General features: G+C 38.5%; 2 protein-coding genes across 2 annotated transcripts; both read left to right on the top strand.

Annotated features, from left to right (window-relative positions):
- HOXA10 (homeobox A10) lies at positions 1 to 2,989 on the top strand. Its single transcript, XM_007053653.4, has 2 exons — positions 1 to 887; positions 2,046 to 2,989. Exons 1-2 carry the CDS (start codon positions 62 to 64, stop codon positions 2,318 to 2,320), a joined length of 1,101 nt encoding a protein of 366 aa, XP_007053715.2. The 5' UTR covers positions 1 to 61; the 3' UTR covers positions 2,321 to 2,989.
- A 5,976-nt stretch (positions 2,990 to 8,965) lies between these two features.
- HOXA9 (homeobox A9) lies at positions 8,966 to 11,830 on the top strand. The gene is made up of 2 exons (XM_027826295.3): positions 8,966 to 9,571; positions 10,402 to 11,830. Exons 1-2 carry the CDS (start codon positions 9,019 to 9,021, stop codon positions 10,638 to 10,640), a joined length of 792 nt encoding a protein of 263 aa, XP_027682096.2. The 5' UTR covers positions 8,966 to 9,018; the 3' UTR covers positions 10,641 to 11,830.
- The last annotated feature ends 4,613 nt before the right edge of the window (positions 11,831 to 16,443 follow it).

Consider the following 16,443-nt stretch of genomic DNA (forward strand, 5'->3'; position numbering starts at 1 on the left):
GTAAGCATTTGCCGTGGTGCGGGGGTATCTCTAATCATATTCAGCATGTTTTGCACAAGAAATGTCAGCCAGAAAGGGCTATCGGCTCCCTTCGCCAAATTATTCCACAACAATGTCATGCTCAGAGAGCCCGGCTGCAAACTCTTTTTTGGTAGACTCCTTGATCAGCTCAGGCAGAGGGGAAGGAGGAGGAGGAGGAGGCGGAGGAGGAGGAGGCGGCGGCGGCTACTATCCCAACAGTAGTGTCTTTTTGCCACAGGCGTCCGATTTGTCCTATGGGCTGCAAAGCTGCGGACTTTTCCCAGTTTTGAGCAAACGCAATGAAGGTGCTGCTCAAAGCATGGTCCCCACTTCTCATCCCTACATGTCAGGGATGGAGGTCTGGCTAGAGCCCCCAAGGTCCTGTCGCCTGGAAGAGCCTGAAAGCCAGCAGGCTACCTCCTGCTCTTTTGCTCAAAACATTAAAGAGGAGAACTCTTACTGCCTCTATGATTCAGACAAATGTCCTAAAGGTGCAGCTGCCACAGATCTATCTACTTTTCCAAGGCTAAACGCTGAGGTCTGTCCCATGAGCAACGCTAGTGGGGTTCCTGTCCCAGGCTACTTCCGCTTGTCTCAAGCTTATGGCACTTCCAAGAGCTACAATGCTGGGCAAGTTGTTGCTTCCCAGTTCACACCGCAGCCCCAAGTTCGTTTTGATGCGGCTCCATCTTTGCCTTCAGTCCCAACAGAAGCGGGGAGGACAGAGACCGAGGAGGCTTCCCCCAACACCTTGGCTTGCGTCTCCCAGAGGGAGGAAGACGCTCAGGCTTCGCCTTCGACCGCAGAAGAACTCTCCCCAGCTCCGTCAGAAAGCAGCAAACACTCTCCTGAGAAAGAACCCATAGGTAAGCAAATAAAAGCCGTGTGAGGATGATAGTTACATCACAAATGGAAAGGAGGATTCGAGCAGCCTGCAGAGCTGGCAAGAAGCGCCGCTCAGACTGACCTTCTGAACTTTTTAATATTTGGGCGTGGGGATGTAGTAAAAATTAATGTCCATCCTATAGTTTAAATGTTAAAGCCTCCGCTCTGGGCAAGCCGTAACTTGCATGCGGTTTGAACATATAGAAAAACAGAGATCCATCTTCCCAGATGATGTGAGGGTGCCTAAGAGATAACATAGATGTTTGTAAAGCATCCAAAATAAGCAATAGGCAGTGCCAATAAATAAACCTATTAACGGGGTAAGTTATATTTTACGATCCAGAATGCTTTTCAAAATAACTGGCGCGTTGAAATGTTCTTTCTATGAACTGCTATCAAATTAGACTGATGAATGCTCCACGAATATCCTTCAGTGTCTTCAACAGATAACAGGGCTGTTATTATTTATTATTGTGATCCCTTGGCAAAAATAAAACCCCAGTGGGCGATATTGTCAGACTTTTAAGTTGCTGATTATTTTACAATTGATTTTTTTTAGATATAATACAGTTGCTCTATTAAACAAAAAAGGAAAAACAAAACCATCACCTACCCCACTAACAAATCAATATCTAAATAATAGCAACAAACACTTACGAAGGTACCTTAGTTTGTTTTTAAAACTGGGTAGAAGCTTCCTAGTTAAGAGGAAAATAAGGCGAAATAGCTCATCTTGTCTTCTAGCTGCAAAGCTCGCTTATAAAGTTTAAATCCGCAGTTTTTGCTGGAGCAGTTTTGAAAAACAGAAAGAATAAACTAAACTGCAATACGAGGGTTGGGAGGGGGAGCCATTTAAAAAGCCACTTCCATTAAATTAACTGACCACTAACGTATCTCTATCACTGTAGGAGCCAACAATTCGTTTCATTAGGAAAATGGAAACTCAGGCATTCAGTTTTAATGATCTCCGCGGGCTTTTGGAGGATAGATTTTTAAAGGAAACGCCAGCTACTCTAAACAAGAGGCTGAGGTGCCCACAAGGACTCCCTAAATTAGAACTATGACCAGGGGGCCAACTTGAGGAACCCCTTTGCGTCGTGTCATCTGGTAATGTCCCTTTTTTACTTTCTTAAAACTAGGCAATTCAAAAGGAGAAAATGCAGCAAACTGGCTAACCGCAAAAAGTGGCAGAAAGAAACGATGCCCCTATACCAAGCACCAAACTCTGGAGCTGGAAAAGGAGTTTCTATTCAATATGTACCTGACTCGTGAGCGTCGCCTAGAGATCAGCCGCACAGTCCACCTAACAGACAGACAAGTTAAAATCTGGTTTCAGAACCGCAGAATGAAACTGAAGAAAATGAACAGAGAGAATAGAATTCGGGAACTCACAGCCAACTTTAATTTTTCTTGATAAACCTATTAACACATTTTTTTTATGGTTTAAAGAGCCAGTATCATTTTCCTAGGCTTTAGTAATCTGCACCTGTATGGATTAAGGATTTTATACATTCTCAGTGTGTCCATAACTTCTTTATAGCTATTTCTGGGGGGGTGGGGGGGAGCCATAATGATGCATAAAATTCTGTGTGTGTGCCGCCCTTGTTCCATTACAATTGCCTTGATGTTATTTGCTTCTCTAACCATGAAACAGAGACATATGAGTTCAAGAGCTGCAAATATTTTTTTCCACTTGAAAAAGTAAGCAAACCCCGTTAAAGGCGAGTTTCAATTTTAAACAATAAAGGGTATATGTGGACCGTGTGTAGCTTAATAACGAAAAACTGAAGCCTTACCATAGTTCTATGTAAAGGGACTTAAACTCCCCCCCCCCCCAAATGGCAGGAGTTCCAATAATTAAATGCAGGCATACTTTAAAAGAAGGGCTTCGGGGGAACTGGTGTTAGGCTCTGTTTTCTTTTTCTTTTCCTTTAACGTAACAACCAGTATCTGAAGCTTTAAAATTGGCTAGGAAAATGAGACGTCTTCTCTTTAAGGATATAAAAGATCTCGTGTTGCTTATGGACTAAATTATTACACTTACCTCTGAATTTCACCCACTCTGTCTGGTGTAGATATTGACCATAATGTAGTTTTGCTTAAATATGTGGAATTAGTGGATTTTTGTCTATAAATGACGTTACCGCTGGTAACGCATGACAAGCACACAACAATCCCCCCCGTCTTGAGAAAAAAAATAGTCCCTTTTGCTAGCTAAGTTCATTGAACATCAGAAGGACTTGCTGAGCCAAAGAGCGAGGCAGAATGTGTCCGTCTATCCTTTATACTGTGAAGTTACATGCATTAAAAAGGTCAAACGTGTAGGTGCAAAAAAGGGGGGGGGAATATAAATACAGATATGTATAAATGTCTATTATTATAAAAATGACGGTACTGGTTTAAGCAAATGCATTCTATCGTTATTATAAATGTTAGTTCTAGCTCTATCTAGTACTTACCTTAAATCGGAATAAATTAATATTGTAATGCTGCTGTGCGTGAAAAGACGATGTTTATGTTCTCATAGAAGAATAAAAGACGTGGAATGAATCCTTTTAATTTTACCTCTTTTTGTGACTGTTTATCCTCAGGTTCTACTTTATGTCTTCAAGAACTTTTACAACAGGAATAGTTGCCTAAACACCCTGCAATTACTTTAGGAATCTATTTAAATATTACCTAGACGGTCGTAATTTGTCTGGGCCATATAGCAATGGTGCAGTAAGGTTTGTCGGCTTTTGTTCAGTTTTATGACTTGCTAGTATATCTGGATTGTTGCTGTCTTGGACGAGTGGTTTCAGTTGAGTGAGGAGCTGCATAGACAGAGGAAGCAAATTACTATTTCTTGAGTGTAGCGTATTGATTTTTTATTTTATTTTTTTTTGGAAAAATAAAACACCTTGAAATATGCTGACGTCTTTGACTCCAAAGGACGGTGAAAAATCTAGCTTTAGCAGATGGCTCAGAAGAAAATCATAAAGGTGAGCACATGTAAATGAGGGTATTATTAAGGTCTTGTTCTTCTTATCAAACAGGTTCTAGCCATATTTACACATCAGTATCCTCTGCCTTTCTACCTGGCTGCATGTTGTCAGGCTTATTTAATATGCTTTCTCTTTTCTTACTGCATGTTTAAGTATTAAAGAGTTTTGCACTAGGAGGAAACAAAATATGGGGCCTGAATAAGGGCTTCAGCTAATTCTTTCTTTCGGGCGGGGGCCGGGGGGGGGGGGAGAGAGAGAGAGAGAGAGAGAGAGAGAGATAGACTTAACCCGGGCTTATGGCGAGTCTTTAGCTTTTTATGATGTACCATTACCGCGCACGGCTTTTCTTCACTTTTTCATGTGCATGGAGAATTAGAAGAAAAACTCACAAGAGATTATCTCCCTCCCCCCCCACACACACATTTTAAAGAATCCTGTCCAGAGTGGAGTCGGTGACCGGTGTAGGCTGTGGGGGAGCGAGGGGAGGTGGAATGTTTTGGTCACATTTCTGGTTTTATTTTTATAGCGGGATCCTTGCGTAAGGAACACGGCTATGGGAGCGTAATAATTAGAGCACTGAGAACTGTTCTGTGGTTTAGGTAGTTTCATGTTGTTGGGGCTCCACCTTTCTCTCTGCAGCACGAAACTGCCTTAATTACTTCAGTTGAAATCATCACCAGGTATAATAGTGCGAGTTGGCTTACTACCGAAGAAATCTTACAGCTGAAGCTATCTGTAGGCGTCAAGTCCCAATGCCATTGTTTCCTATCTGCAACGAAGGCTTCATTCACTTCCCAATAAACAGCCAAGGGGAAAATCTTGGGGAGTTCTTCAAGGTTAGCTAGTTCTTGAGTAAGCCTGCTTGCTTATGGAATTTTTTAATGTATCTTGTAGACTCCATTCAAGGTCAGGTGCGCTTTACATTCTGCTCTGCAATTGTTCTGGTTTTTTTGGGGAGGTGGGGGGGCTGGATTTTTAAATTGCGTTACAGTTTAATTGCGTGGCAATATTCATACACTCTGTTATCCTGAGTCCCTGTAACGTAGTGTCAATTTAAGTAAACAAAGGGACCGATTGCAACCAGACCAGAGACAGAGTCTCTTTTTTTTTTTTTGTTAAGATATTTTATGTCATTGTGTCACTTTTTTTATTTTTTTGCCTGCACACTGTTGTGTTATTCCGTGTCCATCTCTGCCTTGAGTGTTCCTAAAATCTAAATCTGCTTCTACATATGTCCAGGGATTAATCGTAAATTACACAAAAGTACCTTACCGGAGGTGAACCGGTAACCAGAAGTGATTTAAAATCGGCCAAAACCCATTTCCCTATAGCTCACAAGGCCTCGGTTACGATCATTATTACAGTGTGTCCAGGCGCCGACATTCCATTGAGGCTGAATGAGCAACAGCGACCTCATTGGGCCTTGTGCAGGGGATCTAGGGCTGCCGGCTATTGTGTACATAGACCAAACAGAAATAGGAGCTGCAGCCCTTCTTTAGATCACAGGCACAACATTTATCCTTAACGTACATGATCAAGATTTCTTCTGGCTGCAAGGACCTGGGAAGTATTTGAAAATTGAATATCCTTTTTGATCATTAGTTTTTAAACTATTCAGGGCTCAGATAGGCTACAGTGAATAAAAATAGTTTGGAAACTGGATTTTCACTGATTATGTAGATGTGTTATAATTAGATTCTCATATGAAGGGATGCATTTACAAAGAAAGCGTCAAACCTTTAAATTGCAGACATATGACTCTGAGTTTATATGTCTGTATACACACTGTATGTATGACGATGTATACGTATGTATGTATGCTTGTATGTATGTATATATGTATATATATATATATATATATATATATCTATAGCATAGTCTATCTATCGATCGATCGATCTATCAAGTTATAGTGTGTGTACATAGGCTTGCCTCTGCTTTATTTAAAAATTTTAATGTATAATTCTAATTTCATGAGAACTTATCCCAAGTTCTATACAAATTTCCATTATAAAATTTCTGGAACTGGTTAGTTTTAAATGGAAATAAGTTATTTAAGAGGCGATCCAGCAATTTCCATTCAATCAAGACCGAAAATTCCTACAGACTGTTTATCCAAATGCGATAGCGTATATGCAAGCTTTATAGTGCATTAGTAGATAAATTGCATTTACTATTTCCCTTCAGTTAAAAATAGCAATATCCTTTCTGTTACACTGGGTTTAAAAATCGCATCTAAATTGCAGCTTTACTGTTGTGATTATACAGATACGGAGGACAGAACCATTTTTTAAAATTTCTACAGATAAAATGTTCCTTTTCTAAATATCCCGAGATACCATATACACAGGCGAATTTTATATTAACTTTTTCTGGTGGTGACTATCTGTCTACGAGATTATGTTTCCTATAGTTTAAAATTATTTGTGATGCAAACTATATTAAATTAATAATTTCAGTAGATATTAGAATTTAAAATTGATTAAAGAAAAACTCACCATAAAGGGGGGAAAAGAAAGGAGATCATACTGAGTGTTTTAGTCAGAAACCTACCTGAAAATAACGTTATTTATTATTTATTATTATTGTAACTCCCGGTGTCTTTAAGTTTCCTAATGCTCCTTTAATCCTGCAGCGAGCAATTTTCGGAATACATAGGGTGTTTAACCCATATTCTTTTGCATTCTGTGTATGTGTGAATAGTCAAAAATGAAACACGCTGCAGCTTCAGAACCCAAATTCTAACACAAACATCCAGGACTCCTGGAGTTAAGATTATTTTTCTTAATGGAAAAAGGAAGTTCTGCAATCACATTTCACCCCAGTTGACTCAATAATAAATACAAATGACGTGGAGTTCCGTCTTTCAGTAATAGACATAGACTTGTTTTTCTATTGCGGTATGTCAGTACATGCATGAAAAAAAAGAAGCTCTAAGGAGTACATAGAACTTTATTTGCATTTTAAAAAATGGTTTGAAAAGAACTGATTGCCATTCGCCTGGTCTGTCTTTAGGGTTTTTTTATTATTATTTTAGTTTTTCTGACTGTAATGTATTAAATAATAGTTTCATATATACCTTGTGATTTCAAATCAGGATAGAAACTGTTGTTAAAAATTACATCTCAGTAAGCTTTCTGATGTAGTTGTTGGGAAAAGTTGAAAAGAAACAAAAATAGAGCGCGCTAGAGAGACCACATAGTGATGTAAAACTAATGAGAAACATATTTTTGCATGCAGAATATTCACACATGAATTTAATTATTATGCAGTTGCTCTGCCGTTTGCTGGTCTCTATGCTGAATAAGATTTTTCAAATGCAGTTGACAGAGATGTTTTCCCTCTCCCATTGGTCTCTTTTTCCTTGCAACAACAGGAGATAAGCAGCACACACATTAACAGAAGAAGATAATGAAATCAATTCTCATACTTTCAAAAATTTCAGCCATTAGTTCAATTCATAATACTGCACTTGATCTGAGAGCCGTATCACTTTTTTTGTGTGTGGGGGGGATAGGGCTGTAACCCTCCGCTTAGTTTTCATGCTATAGTGTGTGCACAGAAGTCAAAGAACGTGCCAGCCTAGATTTGCACATAAATTTGATTAATCAGAATGTGATACAACATAATGCAAGTGCCCTTTTTACAGTACAACTGAGAAGAAGGGTGCCTTTCGGCGATGAAGAAGAGAATGCTTTTTCCCCTGCTGGTTTGGTGCATATTTAAGAATTAATCGTCTTGATAAACACTCCTCCCCCTCCTCCCCTCTCCCCTCTCTTCCTCTCTTGTTCTGGTTTAGATCCGTTCTAGATATAGTATTAGCTACATTTCAGGAAGGCAGGTCTAAAAATCTCTTCCGTGCAAACAGACGTAAAAGTGGAAATAGATTCAAACAGCTTAAATACATTCAAACAATTTGGTAGAGAAATCAACCACTGTATCTGTTCTATTAAAGTCGATTTTACTTCACTCGCTTTGATTATACTTTTCCTATGATAATTTTGTGTGTGTGTGTGTGAGGTGTTTTAATATAATGTCATTGGCAAGGTTCCGGGAGTGCATATTCGTTCAAATTTCCTTTTACACCTTCTATTAAAAGATAGTTTCGAAACGCGGTAAATTTATCAGGAGCACAGTGTTCCCAGTATAATGCAAATGCATCGATTAATTCTTCTGTATCTGGTTATATGATTTTTTTTTTTGAGATTCTTCTTGTGGTTTTGAATCTGGTGCATTAGGGATTTCGAACTGGAGTTTGTTGTCTTGAAATGTGAAAAAACAATTGTTTAGAAAAGTCCAAGATCCAAGACTAGTCTATAAAAATGCAAATTTAAATATCGATTTAAAATATTTATATATTCCTCCTCTGGTCTGTGTGGTAAGGAGCAACGCTGCAGATCAGTTTCGGTAAGAGACTAAGATGAATTTGACTTTTCATTGCCAGCTCCAGTTAGCTCGGAACTAAACGGAACGGTATTATTTACAGTTAGTTCCCAAACTAAACACAATAGTATAATTTAACCTTTCCAAGCACTCGTAAATTTTTACTGCTGTGAAACACAGCGATGCAAATGAATATGCTCATAGTTACTGACTTAATAACATGCCTGTGGCTCCTGAAACAATAACTCCTTATGAAATATAATAAATATATATTTAAATACAGTATACCGCAACTGCTATTTTGCTTTTTTATTACTTCAATTATTGTATAATTTTATGTGAAGGTCTCCGATCACAAGGTTTTTGCTGGGAACACGAACCACTGATGGGATGATTAATTATGATATAAAATAGTCCGTTTAAAAAGGGTAATAATACAAAATCTGATCTTTTAATCTCAGTTGGCCACAATTAAAACAAACTTTATCGTATAACTCAAATATCCCTTTGCATAAAAACATATGGCTTTGCTATAAAAATTATGACTGGAAAACACTGACCCATTAATAGCCTGCGGAGTGATTTATACTTTATTGTTCTGCTACCCTGCCATGTGACTCCGGCAACCAATGGGCTGACAGGCAGCCTTCAACTTATTAGGTGACTGTACTTCTTGCAAGGACCAAGTAGTTACATGAAATCTGCAGTTTCATAATTTCAGCAGGTCCTGCTCTGTGTTTGTTGAATGGCAATGTCGACTTCAGGGACGCTCAGCAATTATTATGTGGACTCTTTCATAATTCACGAGAGTGAAGACCTGGTGCAGTCCAGATATGCCTCTGCTCCACTGGCACCGCCAACGAGACAGCCAGCCCTGAGCGAGCACCCCGAATTCACCCCATGCAGTTTTCAGTCGAAAACTTCAGTCTTTAGCACTTCCTGGAACCCCGTCCACCCTCCGAGCGCTAATAATGTGCCCACTGTGTACCATCCATATGTGCATCACCAGGCAACAATGGCAGCGCCTGACGGCAGGTACATGCGTTCGTGGCTCGAGCCTATGCCGGGCTCATTGTCTTTCCCTGGGTTACCTTCCAGCAGGCATTACGGCATTAAACCTGAACCGCTCTCGGCCAGAAGGGGTGACTGTACCACGTTTGACACTCACACGTTGTCTCTGTCTGATTATGCTTGTGGTTCTCCTCCAGCTGATAGAGATAAGCAACCCAGCGAAGGTGCGTTCTCTGAAACCAATGGAGAAAATGAGACAAACGGAGAAAAACCACAGATTGATCCAAGTAAGTGCAACTACAAGGGTAATGGACTTCAGGTCTCTGAGCAGGCTGCAGGGAGGTTAGCATCTCGGGCTAACTAGATGAGTCGCAGTTGCCGCTGCTCGGGTGTAGTTAGATCTTAAAGGGAACTGTGCATGTCTAAGCTCTTAAAACGTGAACTAGAATGCCTGAGTGTCCGGGCACAACACGGCCAGGCGTGGTTTCCCCCCTGTACGCACTTCTGGGAAATCCTTGGGAAGCATGGGCTTCTTTTGTCACGAGTATCTTGCAAGAAACAGCCCAGGGTGGTTACTGTAAGGATGAAAACAGAAACCTCTTCCTTTACTTCATTTTCTTGCCGTAAATCTAACGGAACAATCGGCTCCATGTTAACGCACACAAAATAATGCGTATGCAAATAAGGCGAATAAGCGACCGCGGCTTAATTGAGCCAGCTGTATAGTGTCTCGCTATCTCCTTGAAACCTTCCAGTGGTGACACGGGAGAAGGTCAAAATTAAAAACTGAAACGTTTTCCCGATGACATCCTAAGCCCACTAGTCCTCCCCGGGCGGTGAGGAGGAGGGACAGTCTATTTTAAAATCACATTCTATAAACAATATCCAGGCGAGAGTAGGCGGGGGCTGGGCTTTTACCGCGTGCGATTCTGTGTGACCTCTCCATGTGTCTGTATTTTGATTCCATTGTGCCTAACCATCCTGTATGTCTGCTGAAATGAAAGGAAAGTCGTAAACCCTAATATCAGGCTACCTACGCTTTTAAAGTCAGGGCACCGAACAGTGGCGCGACGTGGCTTCCTCCGTCCCCTGAACTTCTCCTGCTCTTTTATTGCAGATAATCCCGCTGCAAATTGGCTGCACGCAAGGTCCACCAGGAAAAAGCGCTGCCCGTACACCAAGCACCAAACGCTGGAACTGGAAAAGGAGTTTTTGTTCAATATGTATCTCACTAGGGACCGTAGATACGAAGTGGCGAGACTCCTTAATTTAACTGAGAGACAAGTGAAAATCTGGTTTCAAAACAGGAGGATGAAAATGAAGAAAATCAACAAAGACAGAGCAAAGGATGAATAATGAGGACACACAGGTTACTTTTTTTAAAAAAAGAAAACCCTCCCTGCCCCCGCTCCAACCTCACCACACAATGCGACTGTGTTCAGGCCTCGTTTTTTTTTTTTTTTTTTGTCATGGCAAATTCTAGTCGTTACTGTACCTTGTAACAGTGGCATTGAGATGTCGGTTTGCCAGTGCTACTGCGGAGGTACCGTAATACTTTTAATTTTATAATAGGAAAGAAAAAGGGGGCATTAGCGCGGAAGACTGTTTGTGGGCTTGTATAAATCTACCTGTTCTTCACTTACAAAGAACAAAACAAAAACAAAACAAAAAAAAAAACAAAAAAAAACTACCTTTTCGTAATGCACAACTATTTACGGACTGTAGAGTTTAGACGACGTAGTTAATTTAATTTGCCCTTTGCGCGGCAGAGAGAGGTCTGCTGTAATACTTGAACACTGTGTTTTACTGTGGTAATTATGTTTGTGACTCAACTTATGTGCTTGGGTGCTGTACCAGATGTGATTGTGAAAGCTAGAATTCAATTTGAACTCAGGTTGTTTATTATAAAAGTTACATAGAGTATAGCTCTGTAGTGTAATAAGTCTTTTCTGTATAACTAGACAGTAAACCTTTGATTGTAATATCTATCTATCTATCTATCCCCAGCTTATATATATAGATATATATCTATATATACCAATTTCAACAAACAAAAATAATAATAATAAAATCTCCGGGATATCTAAGAATTATGGTTCTCAAACTATTATCAAGCAGGTCATTTTAGTATGAAAATTTGATATATATAGTACTGTCTTTGTCAGCTGTATATATAATCTATATATTAAGGAAAAAGTAAATAATCAGACTAGCTTAAATATTGTTTTTGCACCAGTAAGCAGTTATCAGATTTCGGAGCTATACGTATATGTGAAAAGGGTAACTACCTATGGTTTACGTTTTAATTTTAATCAAATAATTTGAAGCTTATTGTAATGAAGTTTAATTTTATTGATAATAAATTATACACTATAAAAAGCTACATTTGGTTATTGTAGATTTGTATCGAGTATAAAATCTGGGAAGTTATGTTTATGCAGAACATACACTGTATATTTTGCAAGTTACCTCATGGCCTACTGACCAAATTGTTGTGTTGAAATGATATTTAACTTTTTGCCAAATAAAATATATTGATTCTTTTACACTTTGTGATGTTTTAACATTATTAAGAAGGCGCTCATCTGTATAACGCAACATAAAAACCAGTAGAAACTGCATGGTTAGAACAACTGTGGGAATAGGCATTTATTTGATCCAGGTTAAAAGCACAGATATATGAGTGCAAACCCTGTATAATAATATGTACTAATTTTCTTTGTTTAACCTAGAGAGTGCGTAAAAACACCCAGATACAATTATGTAATCTAGTGTTTAGAAACATATGCAGGAAACCCTTGAAATATTATGGGGTGCATGCTTTGAAGTTAACGTATTTTAATAAAGTTTTTTTTTAAAAGAACGAGACCGAAATTGTCAAGACTTTTTAGAGGGACAACAAAGTAAATAGATTACACATCTTAATTTTGGTTGGCACAGTAAATTACCCCATTATAAAATGGGCATAGCTGAACTGGCTGCAAAAGGTTTGAGAAACGCTCGCTTTGCCAATATATTATTTTTAAATCCCCTTCCATATATAATGTAATGTGCAAAATATGTCATTTAAAAAGTTTTGCAATCCGTTATTTTTCTTCTTCTTTATTTGCATCTGCAAATTTTCCTCTGAAGTGGCTTATGACACCTAAAATAAGCACGTTGCATTTTACTATCTCTAAGGGGAAAAGTTTACAGACAAGAAATTATAGTATTATTTATGAAGTCTACTTTGGTCGTTGTTTTAGTCCAACTGAGAAAATGTACCTCGCAACAGGCTAGTTCAGCAAAGCCAAATACATTAAAGAAGGTTTATTAAAGAAAGTTTATTTCAGGTGAAAGTTATTTTTTTTCCAGCTGAGCAACAAAACCAAATAGCAAAGATTGTGAGCCAGCTAAAGTTATCTCTGCTGTAGGCCGACATCTTACCGCCCAGAGAAGGAATCTTCCAAAATACGATCCAGAATACACGTCTGCTCAAGACCAGGCAAACCATATTTGTAAATATGTAGAACAAATGCTTTGTGAGTGTATCATTTTAAAGGCAAAAGTAGTCGGAACATTTATAGTCACAATTCTTGGCAGAAGATGTTGCTAGGAAAATTCAGAGCCATACAGTGCAATAAAAGAAAATGACTGCTGTAACCGTTTATGGGGTGTAAAACGCTGCAGGGTTAAAGACAAAATTTAGGGGGCTCGCAAGAAGCTTACAGAAGTGCAAAAGTGCGGTAGGAAAATCTTTCAGCCTCACTTCTTCTTCTTCTTCTTCTTCTTCTTTTTTTAAAGAAATCTCTGCTAAGTTTTGATGGGTTATAATTAGTAAAGGGGAAATAGTTTTGTTGCACACTCACACAGAAAAAAAGACCCTAATTGATCCCTGTTCCAGTGTTTTGGGATGTTCGGGACGCCCTCTGTTGTTGCAGACAGAGGAAACTTCAAAGAATCAGCATTAAGAGTGTGTAATAAATGACGGGTCTGCAAACTGTCTGGAATTCGGCTCTTAATGGGTTTACAACTGTCCAGCCACAATTAAGATTTTCTACCAAAGCCTTTTCATTTGTTTTGTCTGGCTGTTTTAGATAAAGCGGGGGTGCGGAAATAACTACCTTTTATTAGCCTTCCTCGTCTGAAATCTAAGCTGGAAGGCGAACGTTTATCTTTAATGTATTTGTGACCGGAACATTTTGTATAATTGCTACTTTTTGCCGGGCAGATTATTGAAGTATTCGCTGTCGGAGACGTAAACTGTTAGCAAACTGAAATGTTCTTGCATCATTTATTATTTGCAATGTCCTAAATAGAACAGCAGATGGCAGTATTATTCCATGAAAACATTTACAAACCCGCCATGAAGCATACTGCGAGATCGCTTGAAAGCTCCTAAAATGTCGACTTTATAGGAGAATAACTGGATCGGAAACAACTGATCTGATGTTAACCAAGGTCAACAGTTCTTACTCTGGGCTTATTGTGAATGATGTATCATTGAAAAATAATATAGTTAGTATTAGGCTTGCTGCGTTGCCTGTCTTAACCGCAGTAATTGAAAAGGTAAAGTTTCAGTCTCCGATTTTATCAGATGATATTTATTTTTAATTATCAAAGCATTAAAGCATTTCTAATTAGTTAACATAAACCTCTGATGCCTTTATACACTATTCAATTCCCTTTTCACCTTTCCTTTTTTCAAAAATATTAGACATTTTATCATTAACCCATTAATGTACAAGCAAAGTATTCCGATTTCATTCACGGCTCGTGAGAACTTTAATATTTAGGAGAAGCGGGGATTTAAAAAGTACGAACATAATGATTCGAATGTCATTTAGCTTTCTGTGAAGGGCGGAGGTGTTTTTCATACTCAAGTCCATAATGCGATTTCACAAGACGTGGCCTTTGTACGGGGAACGAACAAAGAGTCAAACTAATTCCCAAATGGAACTCTCCTTGCTGACCGTACAACCTAACCGCCTTCATTAAAGAAGAGGCAAGGCTGCAAACTTTAATTTGAACATTATTTACTGGCAACTGAAATTCTTCAACAGCTGTCTTTGATACAGATAAAACACTGCTTGGGTTCCTAGCAATTTCGGCTCTGTGGGACCCGTTTAATTATATCGTACTGATGCTAACAATCTGAGGAGATGTCTCTTCAAATTCATTCTTAAGTTCTCCGTGCCTCTTCTTTTTCTTTCCCTGGTTAATTTTAGTGTTTATCCTTTTTGGTTTTGTTGACTACGTTGTTCCTCGCTAACTGCTTTCAGAGAGCTGTTTAGTGGAATTAGGTTATCTTTTGTCAAATCAGTCGTGGAAAGAGAGAAAAACTAACCGAAAGAAAAATAAAGAAAGGGACCCTCTACACATGATCGAAAATATTAGTTTTATATCTTTCAAATTAAGGAAATCGAAGAAAATGAATCGCCCCCTAGGAGCCACCTTACTTAACTGGTTTTATATATTTCATTAATATTTATTTAAATTAAAGGCAATTTCTTGAAACCAATTCTCAGAATGAGCAAGGGATGTGAGGGTTATGTTATTTTTTCCTCATCACTTTCAGTATATTAGCATTTTTAGGGTAAAATATGTTTGAAATAGAACCATCACTTTCTCAGGTTTCTAATAAGCCTATTCACATCGAATGTCTGCATAGATTCATATTTTAAAATAACGATTTGATTATTTGTCTTGAGCAGTAAAATTATACTGAAATGAACATGTGCTTATGCATTTAAAAGTAAGTAATAATTTGGCGCGGTATGTCCCATTACCATATTGGATAAATTATAGTGGTAACATGTTTTGAAACAACAGAGTAGTGTCCAGGGTCATCGTTACATCAGAATATTGCTTAACACATAACCGATAATCGTGCAGCGCTCCCAGGTTGCGTATAACTTCTGCGCACCATTTTATCACTACCTTTTCCATTCTGGGAAAAGCTCAGAATGTCATAAGACATAGTCCGGCTCTTTACTAGTAAAAAAGAAATAAATTCTAAGGTCTTTTTAAAACATAGGAGGATATTCTGATAGCTGAAAGCTTGCGATTTACTTGTCCACTATTTTTTCTTGAATGTAATAATTCATTAAAGTGGAAAGTTGCAGTGTCAGAAATATGCTAAAGCACTATCCAGTGCTGTGTAGAATGCAGCAGATTGCCATGTTTTAGAGTCTATTCCAGAGGTAGTATTTTAAGGAGGCTTTTGTCGAATAGGTGCGGGGAAAGCACTTTCCTGGGACTCCTGGTGTGTCTTATTCAGTGCGAACTTCGTGTGAAATATTAATATTGTTTACAAGAGGTGACATTAGAAAGATGAAAGGAAAATAATCAAAGGTGGCGGTATCCATGTTTAATATCCTGATTACTTTTAAATATGTTTTAAGAAGCGAGACACACTTAAATGTTCTTTTTAAGGCTCCTCTATAAAATCCTGTCTTGCTTTATCAATACCCAAGTCTAGACATTGGTTATGTTTGCTGTTTCTTTCTTCTTGCATCTTGGTATGTTGTCACCAGAGGAGCAATTTATTGGTCTAATGCCGTCTAATTCAGCCTCTTTGATCTTCTTAGTAGTCTTCTTGGTTGCTTCGCATTCGTTTAACTTCTTGGGCCTTTATTTCTTTCCAGAAAGTCTGTTGGGATTGTAATTCTTCGTTTTTTGTAACTAGCTGTAATGAGGAGTAAGATTTCTGAAACAAAATAAAGAGGAAGCTGTTTATTCAGATGCTGGCTTTAGATTGCTAATAGTAACCTGGTTTGTACATGTTTAGCTGTTGACAAATATCTAGACGTAGTCACAACGTTTGCATACTCTTAACAACAAATATCTAAATGACTTCACTTTAGTCAATTTCAGTTATTTTTCTCCTTACCCTACATGGGATTGTTGCAATATTCGCACGTAAACAGTCCTCGAGCGTTCTTTTTTCCTTAGGTTTTCAAAACGTGAACTCTAGGGTCCGTGCGAAATATCGCCAAGAACAATTTTAACTGGTGAGAAGTTCTTTGTACACAGGGCATTAAACTCTATAATTTAAAGGAGAATTTCCGGGGCAATTCCATTGTGCTTCTTCCAGTTTATGATGTGCAATATAGCAGGGCAGTAAAAGCTGTCTTTACCAGGACTCCCTGTCTGAGAGAAGGAAACCCATTTTATGATC

The sequence above is a fragment of the Chelonia mydas genome, chromosome 2, assembly GCF_015237465.2.
Source record: "Chelonia mydas isolate rCheMyd1 chromosome 2, rCheMyd1.pri.v2, whole genome shotgun sequence".
Taxonomy (NCBI): Eukaryota; Metazoa; Chordata; order Testudines; family Cheloniidae; genus Chelonia; species Chelonia mydas.

Bases quoted from the DNA above. Each gene is read 5' to 3' on its own strand.
- HOXA10 (XM_007053653.4), top strand. From the start codon at position 62: ATGTCAGCCAGAAAGGGCTATCGGCTCCCTTCGCCAAATTATTCCACA. The intron at 888-2,045 runs GTAAGCAAATAA...TCTTAAAACTAG, and splicing joins TCCTGAGAAAGAACCCATAG to GCAATTCAAAAGGAGAAAAT.
- HOXA9 (XM_027826295.3), top strand. From the start codon at position 9,019: ATGGCAATGTCGACTTCAGGGACGCTCAGCAATTATTATGTGGACTCT. The intron at 9,572-10,401 runs GTAAGTGCAACT...CTTTTATTGCAG, and splicing joins AAAACCACAGATTGATCCAA to ATAATCCCGCTGCAAATTGG.